The 26754-nt window shown below is 54.0% G+C and overlaps 1 protein-coding gene across 4 annotated transcripts; it reads right to left on the bottom strand.

Moving 5' to 3' along the window:
* Positions 1-1488: 1488 nt before the first annotated feature.
* Positions 1489-23054, bottom strand: SLC6A7 (solute carrier family 6 member 7). 4 transcript variants are annotated; one of them, XM_003900361.5, is made up of 14 exons: positions 21731-23052; positions 17805-17988; positions 15875-16006; positions 15446-15680; positions 13427-13565; positions 11557-11691; positions 10352-10455; positions 10099-10223; positions 8731-8843; positions 8489-8620; positions 7890-7989; positions 7595-7695; positions 6896-7063; positions 1489-3113 (listed from the first exon to the last, which is right to left on the bottom strand). In XM_003900361.5, the coding sequence occupies exons 1-14, from the start codon at positions 21761-21763 to the stop codon at positions 2904-2906; spliced, it is 1911 nt and encodes a 636-aa protein (XP_003900410.1). In that variant the 5' UTR covers positions 21764-23052; the 3' UTR covers positions 1489-2903. The 4 variants fall into 4 exon arrangements, with proteins under 4 accessions (XP_003900410.1, XP_017815539.1, XP_017815540.1 ...); XM_017960050.3 differs by having other exon boundaries at positions 16107-17988; positions 21731-22025; XM_017960051.2 differs by lacking the exon at positions 21731-23052 and adding an exon at positions 16107-17587 and having other exon boundaries at positions 17805-17895.
* Between the last annotated feature and the right edge of the window lie 3700 nt (positions 23055-26754).

Genomic DNA, 26754 nt, shown 5'->3' with positions numbered 1-26754 from the left:
CTTTCTTTAGTTCACCACAGTCCCCACCACTCCCTCTCGCCTCTCCAGCACTCACGGAGGGTCAGTTGCCTCATATTCTCTCGCTCATACCAACAGCTTTGCTCACCCAGGTTCCTGGCTGGCCCTGTAGGCACGTGGGTTTGCCGCCGGGTAGGACATTCGCGGGTTGCGGGGTGGGATCCTACTCCAGACAGGGCTGATGGTTCCTCTGAGCTGCCTGCTATGCTGTTGTGGGTTCCCCCAGCTGGGGCTCCCTGTTCCCCAGTCAGCTCCCACTGTAATCAGGGCCAGGCTGGGGGCTGTTCTGAGCCAGGAAGACCTAAAGTCAGTACAGGGATCAGGACCAGGGCAGTTGGGAGATGTTGCTGGCGACGGAGGGATGAGAAGGTGGCATGGCAGGAAAAGTTGTCTGAGAGCAGAGGAAATGGAAAAAGCAGGAGAAACGGAAAGCCTGGGCCAGGGAGGGCAGGACAGGGACCACAGGCCCAATGGCAGGAGTGGGGCAGGGGTTGGGGAGGCAGGAGGAAGTGAAGCTGGTGGGACCCATGGACTCCTAGAACCCTCCAATCTGACACTTGGAATCTGAGGAGAAGGGAAGCCTAGACTCCCAAGATGCTCCGTTCCTGACTCCCAGGACACCTGGCTGCAGCCAAGAGGCTGGTGAGGAATATTCAAAAGTCCATGGCCCCATGCCCGGGCAGACAGCACCTCTTGCCCAGAAAGGGCACGCTGAGAAGGCTCAGTACCAAGGCGCTGCCAGCAGGGCTGGAGCCTGCCTCGTGGGAAAAAGCACCTGAATTCTGAAGGCCATTCTCACACGCTTTGCAAATTAGCAAATTCATCTCTTTCCCCTCACCCAGAGCCCCAAACAAAGAGGAGTGGGAGGGGGGCCTGGCCCTTTGTTAGGGGGAATTTATTAATATCTGAAATATGCAGCCGCCCTTCCTTTCCACCCCCAATCAAAGCCTTTGCAAACACCTGGGCCTCGCATTTGAAAGGCCCTGGGGCTCTTTTATATGACAAGGCCCTGCCAGGAGGGGGTGGGTGGAACCCGGAGATTCTTCCGGACTGGGAAACTCTTAGCTCCTCCTAGCCCTGGTCTTCAGCTCCAGCCTTCACCTGCAGGCGGGGCTGAGGAGGAGCGGGAGAGGGAGGAAGGCAGCAGGCTCATGGGCTTTGCTTTGCTGGCCCCACCACCCCAGGCTCTGCTCGGCTTGGCTGGGTCACCTTGAGCAAGATTCCTTCCCTCCGTGGGCCTCGGTTTGTCTGTCTGTGTAACAGGGAACGAAGTAGTCTCTAAGGGCCTGGAGTTGTCTTCCTTTCTGAGCCCTACCCACCCCCTACTGCCATAGGGAAATGTCAGACCCAGGGCAGAAGCCAGGAGAGCCGGGGGAAGGAGGGAGCAGAGCCTGTTTCCTCCCCTGTCCAGTGGGAGCTGGGGACCCCTGTGCTGCCCACCTCATGGCTCTCAGCAGTAAGGAGACAGGGTAAGGAGCATGACCTCATTTGATATTTATTAACAATAAACCAACAGAACACAAGGGGATGGGGGGACACAGCGAGAGACAGGCATAGAGGCTGGCCACAGTTGCACGAGGGAGCCCTGTCCCACGGGAGAATGCTGTGTGCATAAGCCGTGCTGAGGCATTTCTGCACCCCACCCTCCTCTCTGAGGGACCCACAGTACCAAGGGCTACCCTCTGCCCTCTGCCTCTACCCCTACACCGGGCCCAGGGCATATGTCCTGGAGCAGGGTGGGTGACCTCGGGACCAGCCAGCCATGTGTGTGGGCCACCTCCTAGTCTCATGGTTTCCCTGTCACCAGCAACCAAGGCCAGCTTCCTAGCAGCTCCTGAACTGGAGGAGACACTGCAGGCCACCAGGACAAGGGAGATGGGAAGAGAGGGGCCCTGGGCCTTCACAGTGACCCTTCCTACCTCCCCAGCTTGTGCGGCTTGGGGTCCAGTGGGTGAAGGGGTGGCCTTTCTCTGAAGTGCTGGGGCCTCCTGTCCCTACCCGCAGCCCCAGCGCCCTGGCTCAGGCCACTGGCACCCTTTTCCCACTTTGCACAGGCCTCCCCACTCCACCCTGTCCCCTCCAATCCACCCTGCACAGACCCAGAATGATATTCTTCATCATGCAAATCCCCTACCCACCCCATTATCCCTGGCTCCCCTCTGTTAGTTTTCCTTCTGTCTTAAACCCTCCTGTAACCTGCTAAAATCAGTGTCTCCAACCCTCTTGGTCTCTGCCCAGGCAGCTCAGCATCCTCTGGCCCAGAGCTCCTCCCGACCCTGCCCTCTTCTTCCTCTCTCTGCAAACGTCCCCATCCTCCAGGGCCCTCAGCTCCCACCTCCTTCAGGAGTCCTGCACACAGGAGCCCCCAGGGATCCTTCTTCCCACGGAACTCATTGACCCTTGATCCCCAGGACTGCCTCAAGAGCCTCTATGGCCCTACCCTCCCTCCCCAGCTCCAGATTCTGGTTGTGCTGAGGTGCGTGGGGACAGGCTCCCCCTAAACAGGGAGGGATGTAGGCCCTGAATAGAGATGAGAAGGTGGTGCCGGCTGCCCCATGGGAAAGGGAGCTGACTGGTCAGGAGGTGTGGGGTCAAGTCCCCTCTGCCATGAGACCCAGGGCAAGTCCCTCCCCTCCTGGCCTCAATATGTCCATCTGCAAAGTAGGGCTGAGTTGGATCATTCTCAGCTCTGAGTGGGTCTGAGTATGCCTGTGTGTGTAGGGGGTTGTCAGAAGTTTCAGGAGAGGCAGAGGCTGCAAGAGGGACCCCCACTGGGGGACTGGCATCTTTATGGCAGCCCCCCATAGCCTCTCAGAATCCCAGAGGGCACAGCTGACCTTTGCAGGCTTCTAAGAAGGGACTGTGAGGCCCACCTGCCTCCTGCCTCACATCATCGACTCTTCCTCCTCTGCAATCTCACGGTCCACCTCGATGGCCGTGTTCTCGAAGCTGGTGATGCCCCCGTACTTGCGCATGTGCACCATCAGTGGCTTTGGTGACTGGCTCCCAGCCAGTGTGGCCACATACATGCCCGTCCGGTTCTCCTCCAGGGATGGTCCCCAGTCCATGGCCGGCCGGCTGGCCTGTTGGAGCCGCTGCAGCAAAGCAACGAGAGCAGTGAAAACAGGAAACAGGCAGCACTGGTGGAGTGTTCACTGTGGCCAGGCACCCAGCAAAGACCTGACCATATCGCTGGGCGAGTCCTGGCCACAGCCCCCTGGCGGGGAAGGTGGGGGCACTATGACTTCCCCAGGGGAGGGATCCACCTGCTTCGGTGAGAATCCTGTTCTACCACTTGCAAGTTGGATGGCTCTTGGCAATGCCGCTCGGCTCTGGGTGCTCTGCTTCCTGGTCTGTAATGCGGGAATCCCAGTCCTGTCATAGGGTTGTTGTGAAGGCACTGAGATGACGCACTTAGCAGGGTGCTGGGAACAGGGTAAGGCCTGGGAAGTGGCGGCTGTTGCTATAATTACGTGCCAGGCCCCTCCTTAGAGCGTCTGAATGACGATCTAGGAGCCTTTCCCTAAATGCTGAGTCTTAAGAATCTGGGGGCTTTTGGAAAAGAGCAGGAGAACTGAGGTGGGCTTGCAGCTGGCTTTCCTGGTTTCTTCCAGCCCCGACCTGCCTCCTTCTGCCTCTGACCTTTCCCTCATGGAGCCCCACTTTTCATGACTAAGATGATGACTAAGCCTGGAGATTCCAGAGCTCCTTCTTCCTCAACCACATTCCCAAAGCCCTCTGCCTGTCCTGCGAGGGAGAAGAGAGAGCCCCTGTGTCCTTAAAGAAAGGAAGCAATTAACATTTGGGCAGCCCACTGGGCAGGTTCCAAGGGAGATACCGTGTATAATGCCTTTACCCGGGGTCTCCCATAGCTCGGTACTCACAGTACAGTGATACTTAGGAAGATGTGTTGAGAGCACGCTACCCCACTGCTCAGAAGCCTGCCAATGACTGCACATCTCACTGGAAATGAAATCCAAAGTGTGCACCAGGGCCTCCAGCTCCCGGCCCCTGTCTACCTCCCTGATATCAGCTCTGCCAGTTCTCTCCACCCCCTCTGCTCCAGCCACAGCACTGGCCTCCATGCTATTCTCAAACATGCTAGTCCCCTGCCTCAGGGCCTTTGCACACGTTGCCTTTCTGCCTGGAATGCTCTCACCCTAGATACCGACATGGATCACCCTGTCCAGTTAGTCAGATCTGTCACCTCCTCAGAGAGGTCTTCTCTGACGATCTTGGCCAAAGTACCATTCTCCCTTTATTCCTGTATTCCTTTTTTTTTAAGTGCAGAACTTACCTGTATGTATTTTTTTATTGCCTGTCCCCCACAATAAAATACAAGCTCCCTGAGAACAAGGACTTAGATTTGTTTCCAGCTGAAAACAGGGGTGCTCAGACCAAAGTTTCTTAACCTGAGTGCTCCTGACGTTTTGGGTCTAGAGAATTCTCTGTTATAGGGGCTGTCCTGTGCATGGAAGGTTGTTTAGCAGCATCCCTGAACTACGCCCACTAGATGACAGGAGCACTCCTCCTGTACCCCTCTCCCCTCCATGACAGCCAACAATGTCTCCAGACCTTGCCAAGTGTCCCCCAATGGCAAAATCACCCCCTGTGGGAACCCCTGGCCTAAAATTGAGCACCCACTGCACTCCAGCTCTGTGCCAAGCAGTGGCTAATTTAATCTTTACAGTGTCCTGATGAGAGCGGTATTACTACTTTTACCATCTGCCTGCACTGATATTATCTGAGTGTTAAAGCTCAGAGAGATCGGTTAAGTTGGCCAAGGTCACACAGGTGGGAAGTGGTGACACTGGGATTTGAACCCGTCCTGACCCCATCCTGAACCTTTAAAATACTTTGCTTTTCTGCCTTTCACAATGGAGACTATATTGATAAGCTTCTTTTCTTCTCGTAGCAGGCCTAAAAGTAGGTATCATCCTCTCCATTTTAAAGACAGAGACACTTAATCCCAGCACTTTGGGAGGCCGAAGTGCCCAGATCACTTGAGGCCAGGAGTTTAAGACCAGCCTGGCCCCGTCTCTACTAAAAATACAGAAATTAACTGGACGTGGTGGCAGGTGCCTGTTATCCCAGCTACTTGAGAGGCTGTGGCAGGAGAATCACTTGAACCGGGAGATGGAGGTTGCAGTGAGCCAAGATGGTGCCACTGCACTCCAGCCTGGGTGACAGAGCGAAACTGTCTGAAAAAACAAACAAAAAAAGACCAAAAAAAAAAAAAACCCTGCCTATTGGATACTATGCTTATTGTCTCCACTGCACTGCACTCCAGCCTGGGTGACAGAGCAAGACTATGTCTCAAAAAAAAAAAAAAAAATTAAATTAAAATAAAATAAAAATAAAGACAGAGAAGCTGAGGTTCAGAGAAGTGCAGTAACTTGCTTAGGGCCACGAGGCTGGCAAATGGCAGGGCAGGATTCCGATCCTAGGGTCTATGCTGGAAGCCCTGGCCTCTGAAGCTGGCACTCCTGAGCTGGGGAATGCCTCCTCTGCAGTGCACACCACTCCTCTCAGGCCCCCCAAAACATGCCCCTTCCCCCTGGCTGTGGGGCAGGGCAGCAGGGCAGCAGGGCGGTGGTGACTGCTGGGGAGCCCAGCATTCCTAGTGGCTCATTAGCAAGGCTTGGGGACCATGAGCTTCCTGGGAGCTGGAGCCTCCACCCTGAGCAACTCCCCTCTCTTACTTCCCTTTGCAGGTACCCTGGCTCTCAAGCAAGGAGCAGAGGTGGAGCTCCTGAGGTTCAGAGAAGGGAAGGAGTTTGCCCCAAGTCACCCAGCAATTGGAGGCAGTGCAGAGGCTAGACTCCAGGCTGCCCCCTGTGGTCTGGCAGCAGGATGGGGGAGGCATAAACCACTTCTGGCTCCTGAGCAACCCCTGCAGGTGGAGCCTTGTCGTGGGGGCAGCTGAGGGGCAGGAGCTACATGGGGGAAGTGGAGGAGAGGCAGCAGTGTGCTGGTAAGCAGACTATGGGGAGGGGTGCAGGGGAGGCCCGCTTTATAGCCATTTTCTATGGTGTAAATATCTCCACCGTTGCCAATTCCTAGCTACCAATGGTTTAACACCTAGCTCACACATTCCTGAATATTTAAGGATTAGCTCTCATGAACCAGTGCTAGCTGGCTCCAGCACACTTCTGGTGGGATGTGTGCGTTGTGGGTGCCTCCAGGCTCTCTCTGGATGCCATCCATCGGGCTCACTAAAGCTGCATTCATGATGATGGCCTCTTGCCACCAGAGGACTCCACACCAGCAGTGGCAGAAGTGCAGGCCTCAGTGTTCAGAGGATACAGTGAGGCTCAGACCACACCACTTCTGCTGGCCCACAAAGGGTCACTACTCCCCTCTTCCAATGCTTCAGACCCTGTGCAAACAGAGTGTACTCTCCATGTTTGTCTGAGTCCCTCCCCAAAACCCTAGGCATGGGCAGGGCTCACACCATCATTCTATCCCCGGCCACCAGTGGGACACAGCAGGACTCCTGGGCACAGGAGTAGGGTGACAGCCTGCCCTCTGAGGTCCCTCACTGTCACCATTTGACCCTGAGTTCCAGAAGCAAGTTCTGGGCTGATGACCTGAGTTCAAGACCTGATCCACCCCCAACCCATGGTGGGACCTGAGGCCAGTCCCTGGTTAACAGTGGTCTTTAGATTATGCCACCCCCTCCCCCAAGGCTTCATGTGGTCCAAAGTGCCACAGGGCAGGACTCCAGCCCCTGAATCTGCCTCAGCCCAGGCAGATCTCCTCAGGCTAAAAGAAGCTGGATAAAGGGTGGGTGCATATATCTTCTGTTCTAGCAGGGGGACCCAGGGTCAAGCCACAGGTCAGGAAGGCTGAGAGTGGACAGGGTGGGCAGACTCACCTCCCAGAATGAGCCCTCTTCTCGAAGCACAGCCACCAGCATGCCAGCTGGGATCATGAGGCAGGACAGCAGGCCCATCAGGATGCCCAGCAGCTCAGCCCAGGGTGGGAAGCGGTAGCTGCCATACTCCGAGGGCTGGTACTTGACGATGCTATACACCAGCAGGGCCTGCAGAGTGGGGACTCCCAGCATCACTGCGGGCTTTTGTCTAAACTGCCTTAAGGCCCGAGGTAGCCCAGCCTAGTGCCAGCCCAAGGCCTGAGACAGTCCAGCCCAGAGCTACCCAGGATCCTAAGCTGTACCGAAACCTGAAGTGGTCCATCTCTGGAGCCTTTGCAAGGCTTGAGCCAGCCCAGCTCGAAGCTGACCCAACACCAAGGCCTGCAGCAGCCCAGTTCTGAAGCACCCCAATCCCTTAGCTGCTCCAACCTCAAGACAGAAATCACAGCCTAAAGGCTCCAATCCTGAGGTCCTTGGGCCTGGGAAAGACCCACCCATTTAACCAACTGAACTAGGGCCAGGCCCAGCACAGCTACAAAAGCTGGGAACATCAGGGGAGGGGATGGACTAGGATTCTGGTGCCCACCCAGAGCCCTCCACTGTGGGCCAGGGTGGCCCTACCAGACTGAATGTGCAGAGGGGACTCCCGCTCTCAGTTCTGGGGCCCCAGCCAGCAACCCTCCCTCCCTCCCCAGTTACCAAGAGCGTGGCTGGGGACAGGAACAGCCAGCAGGCCCTGAAGTAGAGGCCCGGCTTGAAGCCCAGCATCATGTGGATGTCTCGGCAGAACCTTTGAATGCCTGCACAGGGGAGGGGAGGAGGAATGGCCCCACCCACCGGCCCCACAAGTGCCAGCAGCACCCCCCTCCCCCAGCTGCCCCCACTGGAAACCCTGGCCCTTGGGACCAGGGACCCAGGTACTGGGGGGCCCCAGGGTAGACTCCCGTTCTCCCACTGCAGAGAGCTCGACTCCGCCTCCCATGGCTCTTCTCACCATACACCCGTGTCACGGCAAGGCATGTGGTGATCACCACCACCATCAGCCCAAAGCTGGCGCTGTAGTCATCCAGAAGGACCAGCCAGTACATGCCCCCCTAAAACACAAGCACAGTTCTGGTGTCCCCTCCCCGGGCCTCGCTCTCTGCTGCAGCCCCTTCTCCTGGCAAGAAGTGAGTAGGAAGCAGACATGCTGACGGGGAGCACAAGATGACAGGGCGACAGCTGGCTGCCAGCCCAGCCCTTCCAGGCCTTGTCTTATCTGAGTTCCATGACAGTCGTCTATTATAGAATCCTCCTTTTACCGACGAGGAAAAACAGGCTCAGGGAGGGGAAATTATTTATCCTGAAGCCCCCTCAGCAAGTGCAGGAGTAAGGTTTGAACCCAGATCTTGCAGACTAAAAATCTCCACAGCCAGGACTCTGAATCACAAGGCCAAGCTGCCTCCCTTGGGAGATAGGGATGGGGAGGGACTGGGTTCCTTGCAAAGAGGAAGATGGAGGGGGCCCAGCAACTGCTCAGCCGGGCCAGAGATCTCGTTGCAGGCGTCTGCCCTTGTCCCGCCCACCTGCCATCCTCCCTGCAGCGCCACTCACATCGGTGGTGAGGATCAGCCCCATCAGGTACATGGCCACGCAGATGAGCCCTGAGAACACCACCTTCTTGGGCCGCAGGTAGTACGGGAACTCATCCGTCACAGCTGTCACAATGGTCTCCAGGAAAGCAAACTGGGAGAGAGGAGGGGCTGGGGTCAGAGTTCTATCCCCACCACACACACACACACACACACACACACACACACACACACACAGTGCCTGCTGCCACAGATGAGGCTCACCTGGCTGTCCAGGCCGAGAGTCAGAAGCATGAAGAAGAAGAGAAAGGACCAGAAGGGCGACAGAGGCAGCATGGTCATGGCCTGTGGGTAGACGACAAAGGCCAGGCCAGGGCCTGGGCCAAAGGCACAGGGGGTCAGCAGCTTGGGGCATGCGGTGGGCTCCCATATGCACATGCAGACACGCATGGCCACTTACACTCATTTGGGCCACTTGTTTCATCTAACTCAGAGATGCCCACTTAAATGCACCCTCTGACACTTCCTTAACTCCCAGGACCTAGGCCAGCACATTGCAGGTACTCGATGAACATAGGTTGATAAACAAACACAAGACCCCAGTATAAAACCTCATTGAAATATACTTATGTACACAGTTATCGGTACAAACAATACCACTAACGCACATTTACATGCATCCACTGGCAAAAGACACAGTGATTCACATGACCATTCTCACCCTTTTCACTTGCACATAGACACCTACACACACAAGATGACTTATTTGTGCAACCAAAGCACAGAACATGACAATCTTGCGCAGAAACTCATTTACCTCCAGACATGGGTTAATGCACACTCCTTTGCTCACCCATCCCCTTGCACATGGACCACCAGAAACCAGCTAGGACATGTTCCTGTGCATGCACATGTGTGCATATGCACACACATGACATACCCATCCACAATCTTTTTTTTTTTTTTTTTTTTTTGAGACAGAGTCTCGCTCTGTCGCCCAGGCTGGAGTGCAGTGGCACGATCTCAGCTCACTGCAAGCTCCGCCTCCTGGGTTCACGCCATTCTCCTGTCTCAGCCTCCAGAGTAGCTGGGACTACAGGCGCCCACCACCATGCCCGGCTAATATTTTTTGTATTTTAGTAGAGATGGGGTTTCACTGCGTTAACCAGGATGGTCTCAATCTCCTGACCTCGTGATTCACCCACCTCAGCCTCCCAAAGTGCTGGGATTATAGGCGTGAGCCACCACCCCCGGCCCCTTTTTTTGAGGCAGAGTCTTGCTCTGTTGCCCAGGCTAGAGTGCAGTGACCCAATCTCGGCTCATTGCAACCTCAACCTCCAGGGTTCAAGCGATTCTCCTGACTCAGCCTCCTGAGTACTGGGATTACAGGCATGTGCCACCATGCCCGGCTAATTTTTGTATTTTTAGTAGAGACGACTCACCATATTGATCAGGCTGGTCTCGAACTCCTGACCTCAAGTGATCCGCCCACCTTGGCCTCCCAAAGTGCTGGGATCACAGGCGTGAGCCACCACGCCTGGCCCCCATCCATAATCTTGCTGGTCCACCGGCCCAGCCCCATCTCTACCCAACACACATGCTCACCCCACTGAGGCCAGGCAGCCTGCCCACCTGCTTTGGCTACTTGGTCCACAGGCACGCCCAGCTCCTGAGACATGTAGCCCAGCACGGAGAAGATGGCAAAGCCAGCCAGGATGCTGGTGATGGCGTTGCCCAGAGTGACGATGAAAGTGTCTCTACCAGAAGAAGTCCAGGTGCAGGCCAGTGTGAGTAGGCCTTCCTTTCAGCCTCTGAGGCCCTCCCTGGCCAGCCACTCTCCTCCCTGCTTTGGACCCCAGGGTCTAGGAGGCTGTGGGACACTGACCTATAGATGTTCTGGTGAAATGTGTTGTAGGAGGCAAAGGTGAGGAGCCCTCCGAAGCCCACACCCAGGGAATAGAAGATCTGAAGAGCAGCTTCAATCCACACCTGTGCCAGGAAGGATGGAAAGGGAGGGTGTGTGGAGGGTCAAGGACAGAGAAGGAAGGCAGTGAATGAAGACGGTGTGACAGCTCCAGGGATGGCATGGTCACCAGCCTGGCTCACAAGTGATGTGGACCAGGAGCAAAGCCTGCCCCAACACTTACACAGTGGGACATGGGCAAGTCCCTTCACCTCTGCAGGCCTCGGTTTCCCACCCAGGATGTAGAAGATGGTCTCTAAGCTTGGTCCAGTTCTGAAGGACACAGAGCCTAATGTAAAGTACTCAGGAGATTTGTATTGGCAATAAGCCTGCATAACCCCTTTACTTCCTTTCTGGAATCCTGGCATCTGGATTTGGACCCCAGCTTCACCACTGTCTAGCTGTGCAGCCTGAGCAAGCCAGGTCACCCCTCTGGACCGCAGGATCCCCATCTGTAATGAGGGGATAGGAATAGTGCCTAGTTCATGGGAGGAGTGCGGATTAAATCACTACACACATGCATGTAAAACACTAGGGCAAGGTCAGGCACAGTCACCAGACAATAAATATTAACGTTAGCTGTCAGTACCATTGTTATCACCATCATCACTAATGCCCTCCTTGGGGTTTACAGTCACACAGATCTGGGCTGGGATCCCTGTTCTGCGATCCCCTAGCTGTATGACCTTAAGCTTATTAAAAACCCCTTTGAGCCTCAGTTTATTCCTCTGTAAAACGAGGAGGATAGTGTTTACAGGATTGTTTAAAATAATAAATGAAGTACAATATGCAGTTAGTGACAATATATTGTATTCTTGGAGAATGCTAAGAGAGTGGATGTTGTGTTCTCACCACAAAAATGATAATTATGTGAGATAATACATATGCTAATTAGCTAGATTTAACAGTTCCCCCACGTACATATGCTTCAAAATATCACGTTGTACATGATAAATACATAAAATTTTACCTATCAATTTAAAAATAAAAAAATAATAATAATAAATTAAAAAGACGCAAGGAGGGCTGAGCAGAATGCCTGGTACTGGGGTGTTCCAGGGAGCCCTCTTTCTACTCTCCAGCTCAGACCTGGCCCCTCCCTCTGCACCCCGCCCTGAGGGGCTCACCTTGGAAGACAACAGGTGGTGGAACTGGGGGGTGAGATAGAACTGGATGCCCTTCCAGGCCCCTGGGAGGGTGACTCCGCGGACCAGCAGCATGAGCAGGATGAGGTAGGGGAACGTGGCCGTGAAATACACCACCTGAGAGATGGTAAGTGAGATGCTGATGGCATCGGGGACCTTCCCTCAGTGCCACTCCTTGTAAACTCATCTGTGTCACTTGCCTCCCCAGCCTTTTGGTAGCCCAAGCTAGGAACCAGCCTTCGTCTGTGAGGCTTCCCTCCTCCCTTCACATACCCAGCATCGGCAAAGCACCACCACCTTGCTTCCCAAGGCCGTGAGACCATGTCCACTGCAGCCCCTGCTCCAGACAGCCATTGTTGCTTACAAAAGCCTCCTCCTCCCCGTGTCCACTCCCTGCCCTGGCAAACCCACTCTGCATCATCCTCAGACATTCAACATTCCCAAACTCACTCCTCCCTCTCTCCTTCTTTCCCAAACCTCCAGTCACCCCTTCAGCAAACACCATCAAGTCTCAACATCCTCACTGCCTTGGCTTTGACCATAACCTCTCCTCTCTTTCTATATGGTTTCTACCCTGTCTTTTTTTGTCTTAAATGGCTCTGTTCCCACTTCTGCTATCGGCTGCACCATGCAGAGGAAATAGTTCTGATTTATCAATGATTGGGCAAACCATCCTGAAGGTTTTTGAGTTTTTTCTTTTCTTTTCTTTTCTTTTTTTTTTTTTTTTGAGACAGAGTGTCACTTAGCCTCCCAGGCTGGAGTGCAGTGGCGCAATCTCTCTGCTCACTGCAACCACCATCTCCCGGGTTCAAGCAATTCTCCCATCTCAGCCTCCCGAGTAGCTGGGATTACAGGCACCTGCCATCATGCCTGGCTAATTTTTGTATTTTTAGTAGAGACAGGGTTTCACCATGTTGGCCAGGCTGGTCTTGAATTCCTGACCTCAGGTGATCCACCCACCTCGGCCTCCCAAAGTGCTGGGATTAAAGGCTTGAGCCACCACCTCCTGCCCTGAGTTTTTTCAAAACGGCTTTATCGTCCTTTCCACCCCTTCATCACCTACAGTAGACATCCGTGGCTTTGTCTTCCAGTCTCTAGTTTGCCTTTTTCATGTAACAGTACCTGACTGTCCCACCATGGAGGTGACTCCATTCCCAGCTCCAGGGGTGGATATATGACCCACGCCCAGCCAAGCAGAGCATTCCATCCCCCCGGCCACAGGGATTAATTTAGGGATGGATGCACAGCCCTGCTCAGCCAGTGAGACTCAATTCTAAAATACTTGCGAACTGGGGAAAACAACCCTTTACCAAGCTTAGACGTACGCCTAGAGCTGCTAGGGTGACCTCACGAAGAATGAAGCCTCAGAAGGAAGCCAGCCTGGAAGGAAGCACTACTGAGAGACCCAGAGAACCAGTTTCCTGATGACACTGATTGAACCCCTAGACCCAGCTGTGCCTGAAGCACACCCTCTGGACTTTCCAACTGAGTGTGGTAACTGGGTTCTGGTCACCCGCATCTCAAAGAGCCCTAACTCATGTACTCACACTCCAAGTGTTCAACAAATTCTTGCTGAGCTCAGTCAAAGTGCCATGCACTGGGTCAGGATACAGCTGAGTGCAGACCCTGCCTTGGTGAGCTTCCAGTCTAGTAAAGCAGCCTTGCTCCTATGTGTTCTCACCTCCATGTCTCTTTTCAAGCAGCCCTCATCCCCCAGCCTCAAGGCTCTCTCCCTTCCCCTCTTCCCAGCTGAAGTCTCTTCATCTTCTCATGCTCAGTCCATGCCCCGCCTTCTCCAGGAAACCTTCACCCCATCCAGCCCCTCAGGCCTCCGGGGCCTCCCAAACGTCACCTTGCCAGAAGACTTCACACCCTTGAGGATACAGAGGAACACGATGACCCAGGCCAGCAGCAGGCAGAGGCAGAGGTTCCAGCGGATCTCCCCAGGGCTGCCGATGCCCTGGCTGCCTTGGATGTGGAGGACGTAGCGGCTGTGGGAGACAAAGGTCTCAGTGTCCCCTGGTCACCCCGCCAGGCTCCACAGACACGGAGTCAACCCATGTCCAGCTCACAAGGCTCTACTGCCGTTCTCCACTTGACACCCTCTTGGTCCCTCTCCATCGTTCTCCAACCAACTCTGACGCAGGAGGCTGGCCTCACCAGACCTTACCCCTTCCTCAGCTTTGGGAGGCTGAGGAAGCAAGATCGCTTGAGGATAGGAGTGCGAGACCACCCTTCCTCTTCAGCTCCCATGTGGGTTTGGCTAATGGGAGGCAACAGCGGGAGACTGGAGTTCGGAGAGGAATGAGGGGTCTGGGTATTTGCATATACATGTGTACACACACACACACACACACACACACACACACACACACCCCATCCAGGGCCTGGCCATGACTGTGTTTTTTAGGCAGCCCCTCTTCCAAGGCTCCGATTCTCCCCTGGTTCCCTCCCATTGCCTCCTAGGTTCGGGCGTGGTGACAGCTCTCCTGGTTGCTAGTCACTGATGCTTCACTTTTCGCTGTGGCTTCCATGACCCTCTGAAAAGTCCCTTCACTAAACTCCCTTCAGTGAAACCCTCTGACAATCCATCTGCCTCCTGCCTGCATCCAGACTGATGCAGTGGGCTGTGGCATGGCCATGGAGACCACCCTGGCAGCTGCCAGTGACTGCATCAAATCCTTTGGCTTTAAGCTGCAAACTCAGGCCGATTCTTTCCCATTGGTCAGATAAACTCTTCAGCAGGTGTGGACACTTCAGATGGACTTGAAGTGGACAAATGAATGAACTATGTACTGCATGCAGGTTAAATACCAAAACATTTCAAGACACGGAGCCTATCTGGGAAAAATCTCCTAACAGCAGTCCTTTGTAGGTGAGCAGGTGGGGTTATAGGGTCTGTGTTCTCTGGCCAGCCAACAGTACCACCTAGGGACCAGGCTATTTTAGAATGATCCAGAACAGGATCAGGACCCAGGAGTCCTTAGTGTCAGTATTATCTCTATCACTAACTACTGAGCAATACTGAGCAAGCCTCCAGGCTTTTCTTTCTCTCTCTCTCTTTCTTTCTTTCTTCTCTCTCTCTTTCTTTCTTTCTCTCTTTTTTTTAAAGGCAGAATGCAGTGACAAGGCTTTGTTTTATTGACCATAAAATGGGGCATTGGGATAGGCTGATGAGTGCAACATCCTTCTAACACCCACCATTCCCAGGACCTACCATGTGCCTGGCACTGTGATAATGGTTTCACCTGCATTATGTTGTTTAATTCTGATGACGATCCCTTACTCTATCATAGTCCTATCTCTATTAGAGAAGTCTGAGACGGTCCTTACTATGTACAGTCCTGGCCTTATGCTAAGTACTTTACCTATGATATAGCAGTTGCTCAATAAATATTCATTAAAAGAATGAATGAGTGGGTTAAATCACTAACTGGATAACATCTTATGAAGCAGGTACTGTTACCAACCCCTGTTACAGAGGAGGAAACTGAGACTCCATAATGTTACTATTACTAGTATCATCATCATCATCATTCTCAGCTAGTATTTATTGAGCACTTACTATCCACCAGACTGGACTGCACAATTTATTAATATATGCTTTCTCTCCTTTAATCTTCACTACAACCTTTCTGACATACCCAGTATTATTGCCCTCATGCTACAGATAAAGCAACAGAAGCCAAATAAATTGTTCAAGGGCACACAACCGGTCAGGTGAAGAGCTGGGATTAGAAGCCAGAGTCCACCTGCCACCAGCGCCTGAGCTCATCTTGGCGGTGCATGCTGAGCCCCTTGGGAATGCCCTCTGGCCACCCTCAGTGGTGCAGGGTCCCCTCAGATGCTGCGGGGCCAGCAGCTGCCTGACCTCCAGTACTCCTCACTGGGGCTGACGGTGCAGGTGAGGTTGAGGGGCAGGGCCCCGTTGCCGTCCTTGGAGCCTCTGTGCTCCAGGCAGAGTTCTGTGTTCCACCAATTGCCACAGTGCTCCCACGGTAGGTCGCTGGTGAGGGAGGCGAAGAGGTAGAAGAGCACGTAGGCGATGATCATGTTGTAGTAGATGGCCACCAGGCCCACGATGAGCAGCATGGCTGCGCCGGCGCCTGGTGTGGGGAGAGGCTGCTGGGCTGCCCAGGCCAAGCCCTCTGCCAGCTGGGTGGGGTGGCCTCCGGGGAGCTGGTGGCTTTCTGGGCTTCACTTCCATCTCTGCCTGGAGCTTGTGGGGGTTCTGGGGGCAACCTCCCTGCCTCCCCCAGGCCCTGAGCCCTTTCCTCCCTGGGGACCACTGAGGCCTCACCTTTGAAGAGGGGGCTGATTTTCCAGACAGCCAGCGGCCCTAGGCTGGAGAACTGGCCCAGGGAGAGCTCCAGGAAGAAGAGGGGGATGCCACAGATGGCCAGCATGAGGAAGTAGGGCACGAGGAAGGCGCCTGCCGGGAGCGGGGTGGTCAGCAAGGGCCTTGGGGGCAGCTCCCCCAAAAGCCCAGCTCTAGCCCCGCCCCTCCCTGGCCTGCAGACGCCCCCTCAGACCTGATGGAACACTGTAGGTTTCTTCTCTTCTACACCAGACTGCTGAGGGCCAGAGTGGCCAGCAGGGATTTACTCACCTCTGGAGCCCCAGTGCCCAGAACAGTGCTGGGCTCAGCGCAGACGCTGAGAAACGCCTGCTGAGGGAGTGAATGAATGAATGAGGGAGAGAACGCGTGAATTTCCTACTGAAGAAAGTGCAGACTCCTCAGTACAGAACCAGCACCCTTCAGAATCTGGCTCCACTCTATCTGCCTGCCCCTCCCCACCACGTCGCCTCAGATACTTGTGACTGCCACCTGTGGTTCCGTGGGCCCACAGCCCTTCCCCTTTGATTCTCATATTGGCAGTCACTTCTTTAGAGAACTGCCCACCACCATATGGCTCTGGAAGGGCTGCCAGTCACATCAACCAACCCCCTTCTAGGCGACCTTGGGCAGAATTAGTTGGAAGTGGTTTATCATAACCTGGGGCTGGGAGGAGGGAGTTCACCGCCCTCTCCACCTTCCTCAGTGAGCTCCTGTCCAAAGCCAGGCTTATCAGAGACCTTCCCTGCAATTCTGTATAGATTCATTCAGACAGAGCAGTTCTGCAAAGCTCTTGGGTTGCTAAACCTATCTGAGGATGAAGTCATTGCAGAGTTGTCTGTGGCCACCTCCCCCCGAGGCCTGCCCCCCACCAACTGCGGGGAGGAAGCCTGTCTCAGGACAAAATGAGGCCAGCACACAGAGAGGAAGAGTAGGGACATGGGGAGAGTGCTTGCCGAGAGACACCATGGGTATCTTCAAGGTCCTGGAGCTTCAGAGGCCAGCTCCAGTCCCACACATCCTAGTCATGTAAATTTATCCTTTCTTTGCTTCATCTCTAGCTTTATTTGGATTTCTCTCACTTTCTCAATATATGCTTCCTTCAAGAGTTTGCTAGAGACAGGAGGAGATACAGAGTACTGGTGAGAGCACACTGGCCAGGGAGGAGATAGTTCTGGATTGGAATGTTGGGTCTGCCACCCTGTGACCTTGGGCAAGGACGCTGGTCTCTTCAAGTTTCAGCTACCTCATCGTATCCATGGTGCCTACCCAATAGGGTCATCACCAGGGTTAAATGAGATGGGCACAGAAAGCACCAAACCCAGAGCCTGACAGGTGGCGAGTGCTCAGCCCTAGCTTTTGCTAATGAGACTTGGAACAGTCACTTGATGGAGAAGCAGGGGCGAAAGAAAATTTGTTTAAGATGGGAGACTTTGTGTTTGCAGCCTGAATGGAAGGAACCAAGAGAGGAGGAAAGATTGGAGATGCAAGAGAGGGAATGATTGATGGAGCACAGCTCAGGAGGAGGTGGGGGAAGGAAGGGGTGGGGAGAACACTGAAAGAGCAGTGATCATCGGCAGGCAGATACAGCTCTTTATCACGAAGCAGAGGCAGCTCCCTCTGCCCACCGTGCAGGGCGTGGCCAGCCTTAGAGAGGGAACCATGTGGGTATCCTTCCTGGGGATGAGAGGGAGGAAGGAAGGGCTTGGGTGATGAGAAGGACAAGACAGGGTGAACTCCCTCCTCCCAGCCCCAAGTTACTATAAACCACTTTCAATGAATTCTGCCCAAGGTCGCCTAGGAGACAGTGGCTGAGGCCACCGAAAAGCTCACTCTACCCCAGGGCCTTGGCCCATCACCCCAGACACCCTCCAACAGGACCTCAGGCCCATACCTCCTCCGTTGGTGTAGGCTCGATAGGGGAAGCGCCAGACATTCCCCAGGCCTACACAGTAGCCAATGCAGGACAGCAGGAAGTCCAGCTTTCCTGTCCAGTTGCCCCTGTCTGCAGCAAAGTCCACATCCAGGTCAACATCGCCCTGGTCACTGGGGGTCATCAGCAGGTCTGGGGTGACAGGCTGCCAACGGGAGAGACCAAAGAGGTCAGGGAGAAGACTGAGGCCAGGCCAGAAATGCGACCTCAAGACAAGACTCTGGAATTGAACGGGGCTAAATGAAAAGACACTATCAGTCCAGATAATCAAACGCTCTCAACTGGACTAACCTGGTCATATGCAGGAGAACCTCAGGATTTTCGGCGACCAAAACTTACTGGGCCAGCAGGGTAGCTTAGGCACTAACAAAGCTACCCTGACCTTAGCTTGGCTAACACAGAGGTCAAATTAAGGGATGGTCCTTTTTATTTTATTTTATTTTTTTTGAGACAGAGTCTTGCTCTGCCTAAAAGAGGTGATAGGAGGACAACAGGAAGAAGTTGGGAGCCCGCAGCATAGAAAGGAGAGGACTTGGAGGGACCTGGGGTTCCCCTGAGGGAGGGAGTCCACTGATGCTCCGTGGCTATAATGGGGCCTACTGAGAACAAAGGAGATCTGACTCCTTGTTTAAGACTGGCACTTTTCAGTCATAAGCCAGAAAACTGTCCCCAATACTCCCCCTCCCCACATGCTGACAGCTTGGCTGCGGGGGTCCAACCCCACCAAGCAAGGTAGGGAGAGCCTGAGGTCTGGGTGAATTTTGTGAATTCTGGCTCATGAGCAGGAAGAAGGTACTTAAGCTGTGATCTGTCTCAGAAAGTCATAATCTTGCTGTCCCTGGAGGGGAGATGCATGCCCAGAGGGGAGCGGAGGCCAGCTGTTCCTAAGGTCCCCTTTCATGCTTCAAAGTGGGTGGGAGGTCCACGGGGCATTCTCCCTTCGGAGACCCTCAGTGATGGTGACCACAGTGTTGATTTTGCCAGAAACTGGCTATTGGCCACAGGGGCCGTGGTGACAGGAACAGCCAGGCATTATTATGGGTGACGATGACAATGACAGAGCATGAAGAGCTGTTTTTAAAGTAACTAGGCTGCAAGGGATGAAACAAACACATGCCTGGCAGTTCTTTAGCTGTGATCGTGGACATGCTGAGGTGACAGGAGCAGCAGATCCCAGACTTATGTGAAACCCGCCCCTCCCCTCCAATGCCCCTTTTCCTGAGGCTGCCTCTCCGGCTGGGTGAGCATCAGCCTTCAGGAACCTCTCACTCCCAGGTGAGCTCTGGGAGGAATGGAGTGGCAGCCAGTTGACACTGTTCCTGGCGTTGGGTGGTGAGCAGGCCTGTCACCCTGAGACACGCCCCCGTCCAGCCCAGCACCATTCAGGCCAGTTCGCAGGAGGTCCCAGTAATGAGGCTCCTCTGATCCCTCCTGAGAAGCTGCCCTTTCCATGCTCACGGAGCGGTCCTGGTTCTCTGTTTCCATGGTGACAAGAGTTCCATGAGCAGGATGCTGCCAGCTCGTTCCCCTCCTCCCCCAATCAGAGGGAAGCCTGCTTCTGCTCCAGGGGCAGGACATGGGGTCCTCCAAAGCTGAGCCAATCAGGAGCCCAACTGGAGTCCCCAACCCCACCACGGGGTGAATCCCAGGAGGCTGGCACAGTGAGGATGGGGCTGGTTGGGAGACAGAAGAAAGCAATCAAATAGCTGGGGCAGGGTTGGAAGCTGAATGAGTTGCTTCATACTTCTTCCTGGGTGTAAGGCTCCCACTCCTGAATCTCCCACTCCCTACCCCGGGGCATGCAGGAGCACACAGCTGAGTTTGTCAGACCTGCATGCTCGCCTTTAGGGACCCACAGCAGGGGCTGGGATACTTAAGACTGCCCAAGCCAAGGCTCTTCAGGACAGAGAGAGACAATAGGAATCTGGAGTCCAACTTAATCATTGTGCAGATTAAGAAATCGAGTTTCAGGAAGAAGGGATGAGCCCAAGGTCAAACAGCAAGTTAAAGGCACAGCAAGACTTGGACCTAGATGCCCTGACTCTAAGTCCAGTGCTCATCTCTGAGCAATGCTGCTCCTTTGCGGAAACCTGGCATTTTCTCATTCGCGTCCAATTTTGCTTGAGAAAAGGGAAAGGACCCTGAGAGGAGGTAGCAACCTAGAACTAACCCTCTCCCCTGTTGGCTCTAGGTTGCTTAGCCTGTCAGCAGGTAAGCAGTAAGTCTCACCCCTCTGTGCCTCAGTTGCCTTATTTATAAAGTGAGGCTACTAAGACCTAGCCCCCAGAAGTGTTAAAGGATTAAATGAGATAAAGCTTGCTAGCCCTCCAGCCCAGCACCCAGCAAGCACTTCACAAAACATGGCTATTTACATAATATGCAGCCCTATAGCAGAGAGGGACAGGGCCTTTTGTGGGGAGGGAAGGCAGAGAGGGAAGAGAAGGAGAGTGGAAAAGAATGGAAACAGGACCCAAGAGACTCACAAATGATCCCAAGAAGTCACTTATGTCAGTGAATAAAAAAGACACACCGGCCGGGTGCGGTGGCTCAAGCCTGTAATCCCAGCACTTTGGGAGACCAAGGCGGGCGGATCACAAGGTCAGGAGATCGAGACCATCCTGGCTAACATGGTGAAATCCTGTCCCTACTAAAAATACAAAAATTAACCAGGCATGGTGGCGGGTGCCTGTAGTCCCAACTACTCGGGAGGCTGAGGCAGGAGAATGGCGTGAACCTGGGAGGCAGAGCTTGCAGTGAGCTGAGATGGCGCCACTGCACTCCAGCCTGGGCAACAAAGCGAGATTCCGTCTCAAAAAAAAAAAGACACACCACAGTGGTTCCAAGCCCAGCTGCCCGAGAGCAGAGAACTTGAATGAATGAGTGTGTGTGAGTGAGTGTGAGTGTGACAGTGTGTGCGTGTGTAGGGAGGTTGGTAACACCAGCCCCTGAGAACAGTATTCTCACGTCTACTAGTCCCTTCACATTCTTCCCCACACCTCACACACCCAGTGGGTCCTGCTTTGGTGCCTCCAGGCTGGGGCTGAGCCAGAGGAGGTTCAGGTTAGAGAATGAACTTGTTCAAAGTCACCAGGCAAGTGGCAGCTGCAGAATTAGTACTCAGGAGATCTGACTCCTTAGTTAGGACTGGTACAAGCCAGAAAACTTCCCCCAATATTCCCCCTCCTCATATGCTGACAGCTTGACTGAGAGGTCCAATCCCACCAGGCAAGGTGGGGAGAGCCTGAGGTCTGGGCCAACGGCCAATCTCCCACACCAGCTTCCATCTTCACTGCCCATATCCTCGGGCCTCCGGTAGCTCCCTCCCTGTCTTTGTCTCCTTTCAGACCCGCAGAGGGGCAGCCTGGGGTCTCAGCAGGGAAGCTAAAGGGGCGGGGAGGGAGCAGGCAGGAAAGAAGAGAGTCCTCCCGCAGGCTCAGGGAGCCGGCTTCAGTATGGACGACCGCCTCCCACTCCCCACCTCCCAGATGAGTCCAGCTCAACGCTCAGGTATCCCAATACCCGCCACACCCAGCAATCAGCCCCTGGCGGGGAGCAGCAGGGTGGAATTGGGGACTAGGGAGAGGTGGGTGCCGGGCCCCGGCCGCCCCGACCCCGCGCCTCCCAGGACTGCAGACACCTGTTTATAGCCCTGGCCCAGTGAACCAGGGCTCCCTTCATACTACATCCCGAACCCCAGATGGCAGGGGCCGAGGTGGGGGCGCAGACCGTGACCCTGACCCTCCCTGTAATCCAGCTGAGCCGGGCCTTTCCCAGAGCCCGAAGCTGGTCTGGGTGCGCCCTCAGACCTTCCCCAGGGGCCTCGATGGGGGCGGGTCTCTCCAACCCTCCTCCAGGTGCGCCCCCGGGCCCCCGCCCTCGTGCCCTACCTTGCGGAGGTGAGCTCCCTGGAGCTTCTTCATCTTGGAGGGCGGGTGGCCGGGACTCAGCTGCCCCGGAGCGCAGAGGTCGAGGGCACGAGAGATGGTCCACCGGCCGCTGCGCCTTTGCCCCCGCGGCTCCCGCGCACCGGCTGGGGCGGGCACGGACGCAGGCGCTGCCGTCTGGCGGCTGCGGGCGTGGAGCGCGGTCAGGACGCTGTGAACGCCTTGTCTGTCCCTGCGCAGCGCCCGAGGCTGGGGAAAGGTGCACGGCTACGCCCGCGTAACACCCAGACAGACAACTGACGGACGGACGGCGGGGGGATGCGCGCGCCCCCGCACGCAGAGCTGCGGATTGGAGGGCCCTGAGCTACTGGGGAGGGGGGTTCGCGACGGAAACCTCAGCTTCCTGCATGACCTTGGGCAAGCGACCTGCCCTCTCTGGGACTCCCTTTCCACAGTTGGGCCAGGAGGGAGGCCAGCCAGTAACAGCCCACTCCCCTGCCTCTTCTTTGCCTTGCGACCTTAGGGGATAAGAATCTCACCTCCCTTACAGGAGTGTGAGCAATTCAGGAAGATGGAGCATAGAAAACATCCAGCACAGAGGGCCTGACACTTAGTAGGTGCTCAGTTAGCATTTATTCACTGACTGTGGGTTGCCCACGCCACCATTAGTCCAATTATTTAATCTATCCATTTTTATCGAGCACCTAAAATGTGCCAGGTCCTGAACTAGGTGTGCTATTTTCTCAGCCTGGAGAGGTAGGTGTTGTTACTCCTATTCTACAGATGAGGAAGCTGAGGGACAGGGAAGTTAAGTTACTCAAAGTCACGGAGCTAATGAGTGACACCAGGGACAGAGTCAGGCTTCATGGACCTTTGGACTAGTAGTAGTCTTCAACTCTCCTCCTTTCCTTAAGATGAAAGCAAAATGGGGAGGTTTGGGTGAGCAGAAGGGACAGCAAGTGCCACAGTGTCACTGTGATCTGGGACTTAGATCATCAATAACTGGTTTCCTGTCCAGCAGCAGTATGGCTTCTGGAAAGTTCTAATTTCACATCTGTAAAATGGGCCATGAGCCAGCCCATGCATGGCTGCCTCAGAATGTCCTGAGGGTCCAGTGAGCCTGTGGCTAGGATGGGAAATGATGAGCTGGAGCGATGGCACACATTGGTTTGCTGGGACTGATTGATATACGCTAGTGGACCAGTATATACATTACAAATTGTGCCGTTCTCACCCTCGCAGGTGTGCCAGTTCAGACATTAATCATACATCTGTTTGGCTTCCTATCAGTTGACATGGTTGGGGAGACCTTTGGGGAGAGATGTGAATAAGGGTCTGCTCTCTCCCACCTCTGGGGCTTGATAAAAGGTTGGAGGGGTTTAAGTCAAAGCATGGACTTGGGTAAAGGCCTGGCCAGGTTCCAATCCACCTCTCCCCCTGCCCAGGTCCTAGCAAACTGCTCTCCCCTTTGAGACTGGCCACAAAGGGCAGACCAGGGACTCTCCAGACCCAAGAGGAAGGTGTCTGTCTCCTCTGCCCCCTGTCTGCTGACCCATATGGGACCGAGAGTGGCTGTGAGTGTGAAGAGAAGGAGCATTTATGGAGCCCTACTGTGTGCATTGTGAAGGATTTTTGCATCCAACATCTAATTTTTAATTATTTCCAACTGTCTGGGAAGACAGGTTTGTGCATCTGATTTTACACCTGAGGCAACTGTCCCATAGGAGTGAAGTCATGCACTGGGTATTGGGAATGAACCTAGGAAGACTATGGGTCATGGTTGGGAGAGGCAGAAGCCAAGGGCTCCTGAATCCAAGGAGGTCCAGGCAGGACCCTTCCCCATCCCTTGCCCTGGGCTTGTTAGTGCATCTTGTACAAAACAGGCAGCAGCCTTGCTCAACCACTCTCTCCCATTGGCACTTGGGTTTCATGAGACCCTTTGGAAGGCACAGAGAGTCACAGGGACAGCGAGCAGGGGTGAGGCAGTTGGCTCAGGAGCTGAGAAGCCTGGCCTCTTTATGACCCTTCCTAGCAGCACCTGCTCCTCCCACTTCACGGACCCAGCTCTGGGGGAGAAGAAGAGAGCGGGCCAGTACTTTAGCCTCCCTTGGGCAGACATACGAGGGGGCGAACACAGAGCCACCGTGGCAGTCACTGGGGTTGTGAGGTGCAAATGGATCTAGGCTCATGCCTTTCAGATGGGGAAACTGAGGCGCAGAGGGGCAGGATTTGTAAAATCACTCAGTGATTCAGTAAAGACAGAGTCATGTCTGTAACCTAGGAGTCTGACCTCACCAGGCTCTGACCTCTAGCTCGTACCTCTCTGCCATCGTCTTCTCCATCCCCACAGCCCTGGTGGGGAAAGTCAGCCCTTTCATAAAACAAACAAAACAACACAACTCAAAGATTTTCTTTTCTTTTCTTTTCTTTTTCTTTCTTTTCTTTTCTTTTCTTTTTCTTTCTTTCTTTCTTTCTTTCTTTTTTTTTTTTTACTGAGACACAGTCTTGCTCTATTACCCAGGCTGAGGTGCAGTGGCTCCATCTTGGCTCGCCACAACCTTCGCTTCCTGAACTCAAGCGACCCTCCCACCTCAGCCTCCCAAGTAACTGGGACTACAGGTGTGTGCCACCATGACTGGCTAATTTGTGTATTTTTTTTGTAGAGACAGGGTCTTGCTATATTATCCAGGCTGATCTTGAACTCCTGAGCTCAAGGGATCTGCCTGCCTCCGCCTCCCAAAGTGCTGGGATTACAAGCGTGAGCCACTGTGCCCAGCCAAAACTCCAACATTTTCTAAAAGACATTATCCACTTAAATCAATCTACCCACTGAAGCTCCAATTTTATGATCATACAACTGGCCAGGAGTGTGGCAACCAAGCACATTTGACAATTGCTGTCACCATCTCCTCTCCCCAATTCCAGAGGGGTTTTGAATGATTCTTGGCAAAATGACTGCTTAGGAATCCAAATGGTAAATATTCACTCTCCCTTTCCCTCTTCTCTCCGTCTGTTCTGGTCTCATATCAAACCAGAAGTGCAGTGGAGATGTGTGTGTGTGGCTTAAGGAAAGTGTCAGATGAAATGTACTTTCTTTTATTATATATGGAGATATTTTTAAATGTATATAAATAAACATTTTTAATTTGCTTAAATGTTCAGATTTTATCACTGTAGAGCATGTGTTTTGTCACACCAGGGAGTGACGACTGTGAAAAACAAGGTTCCAGGCTGCTAGTCCATCTGGAGTGGTTCAGAGGAAGTGATCCCAGAGCTGCCTGGCTGGGATGGGACTGCCCTCCAAAGTTGCCCTGGCCGAGGCCAGCTGTGCTCCCCAGCTCTGCATCCCCCTGGCAGATCTTCTCAAACACTCAGGGCCAGGCTGATTTCCTCAGAGCTCCACTGTCCTCCTGTTCTAACCCCTGTATCTCTATCACAGCCCATTACACATACACACACATACACGCACACACACACACTCTTGGCTGCTGGAACCCTCCTCTCTCAGAATACTCCATTCCCAACCCCAAGTTCCTCCCTAGAGTAGCACTGCAACTGTTCTGCTCAGTCCACACCAATCTCTTGGCAATCAATGATGGGACTGGCTTTTCTACAAGACAGCTTCTCAGCACAGGGTTAGGAGTCTATGGACTCCCTGAAATTTTATGTAAACAGTGTTGACATGCACAATTCTGATTTGCTAGAGGACATAAGCAGTCTGTGGGCCTTGGAAGGCCAGCACAAAGTCACTGTAAGCAAAGCAGCACGGGCCATTCCTAACAGGAGAGCTGAGTACCTCTTATCCCGGGCCATTCCTGATAGGAGAGCTGGGCACCTCTTACCCCGGGGTGGCTTAAGATCTGGCTAGACTTGAAGGGTCTTTTTTCCGAGCCATTACAGCCCCCCAATCTCTGGTGGAACTCTGGGTGATGGGGAATCACTAGGCACAAGGCAGCAAGTTGCAGCACTTGGAAGTTGTCTTAGATGAGTTTCCTTTTTCATGGGGCTAAACACCCATTGGTAGGTGATCACCAACCCAACCTGTGGGTCGCATCCAACCTCCTGATCTCCCATGTGGGCGACTGCTGCAGCTCACCCTTTGATGTGGTAATGCGCCGCTGTGACTCTATCAGAGGAGTGACCACTGACCTCCTGCCAGGCAGAGTCTTCCTAATGCGGAGACAGGCTTGTCCTCCTTCAGGTGGCTAGAACATCAGCCAGGCCTGCCAGCCTCTCACACTGGGATGCAGCAGCCCCGTGAGAGGTGGCTCAAAAACAAGCACTTCTTATGTGCTGGGCCCTGAGCGAAACACAATTCTAAGCTCAGTTAGACTATTTTATTTCCATTTGACACATGAGGAGGCCGAGGCTCCAAGAAGCTAAGTAACTTGCCTGAAGTCTCGCAGCTTGGAAGTAGTCACGCTGAAATCCAGGCCATCTGATGGCAAAAGCTGCTGCTAAATACTGAGTCACAGAGAAGGTGTGGCCCTCCAGCCTGAACATCCCAGCACTGCAGTGTGTGGAGTTCAGTGGGATGCTGGGAGGTGTGAGTAGGGGCCTCCTAGGTAGCAAAGTGCGGGCGGGGGGGGGGCAGGGTGGGGGAATGCCGGATGAAAGAAAATTCAAGGGGTTTCTTTGCTATGGGGCTTGTCGGAGACTTTGATGTGCTAATGACCCACTGTGACTCTATCAGAGGAGTGGCTTCTGCCGGATTTCCCGAACTTACTTGACCAGAGTTATTTCTTTTTGGTAGACAACTTCCCCAATTTTACAGATGGTGAAATGCAGGCCCAAAGAGGGTAAGCAGTTACCCCAGGGTCGCAGAGCATAGTTTTTTGAAGATCAGAAAACTCTATTCACTCCATGCCAGCCGCTTTTCACCAGCCCCTCTCCCTCTGCTCTTGGAACCCTGGTTCTTTCCCAAGCCTCAGGTGTCCACCATGGCTAATGAAGGCCCACTGTCTCCCAGGCCACTGGTAGGAGGAGAGAGAGAAGTGCCTGCTGCACTTCAGGGGCCTGTGCCGGGC

Source organism: Papio anubis, chromosome 5, assembly GCF_008728515.1.
Source record: "Papio anubis isolate 15944 chromosome 5, Panubis1.0, whole genome shotgun sequence".
Lineage (NCBI taxonomy): Eukaryota > Metazoa > Chordata > Mammalia > Primates > Cercopithecidae > Papio > Papio anubis.
Note: the sequence above shows the minus strand (reverse complement) of the source record. Positions and strands in the feature narration are given on the sequence as shown.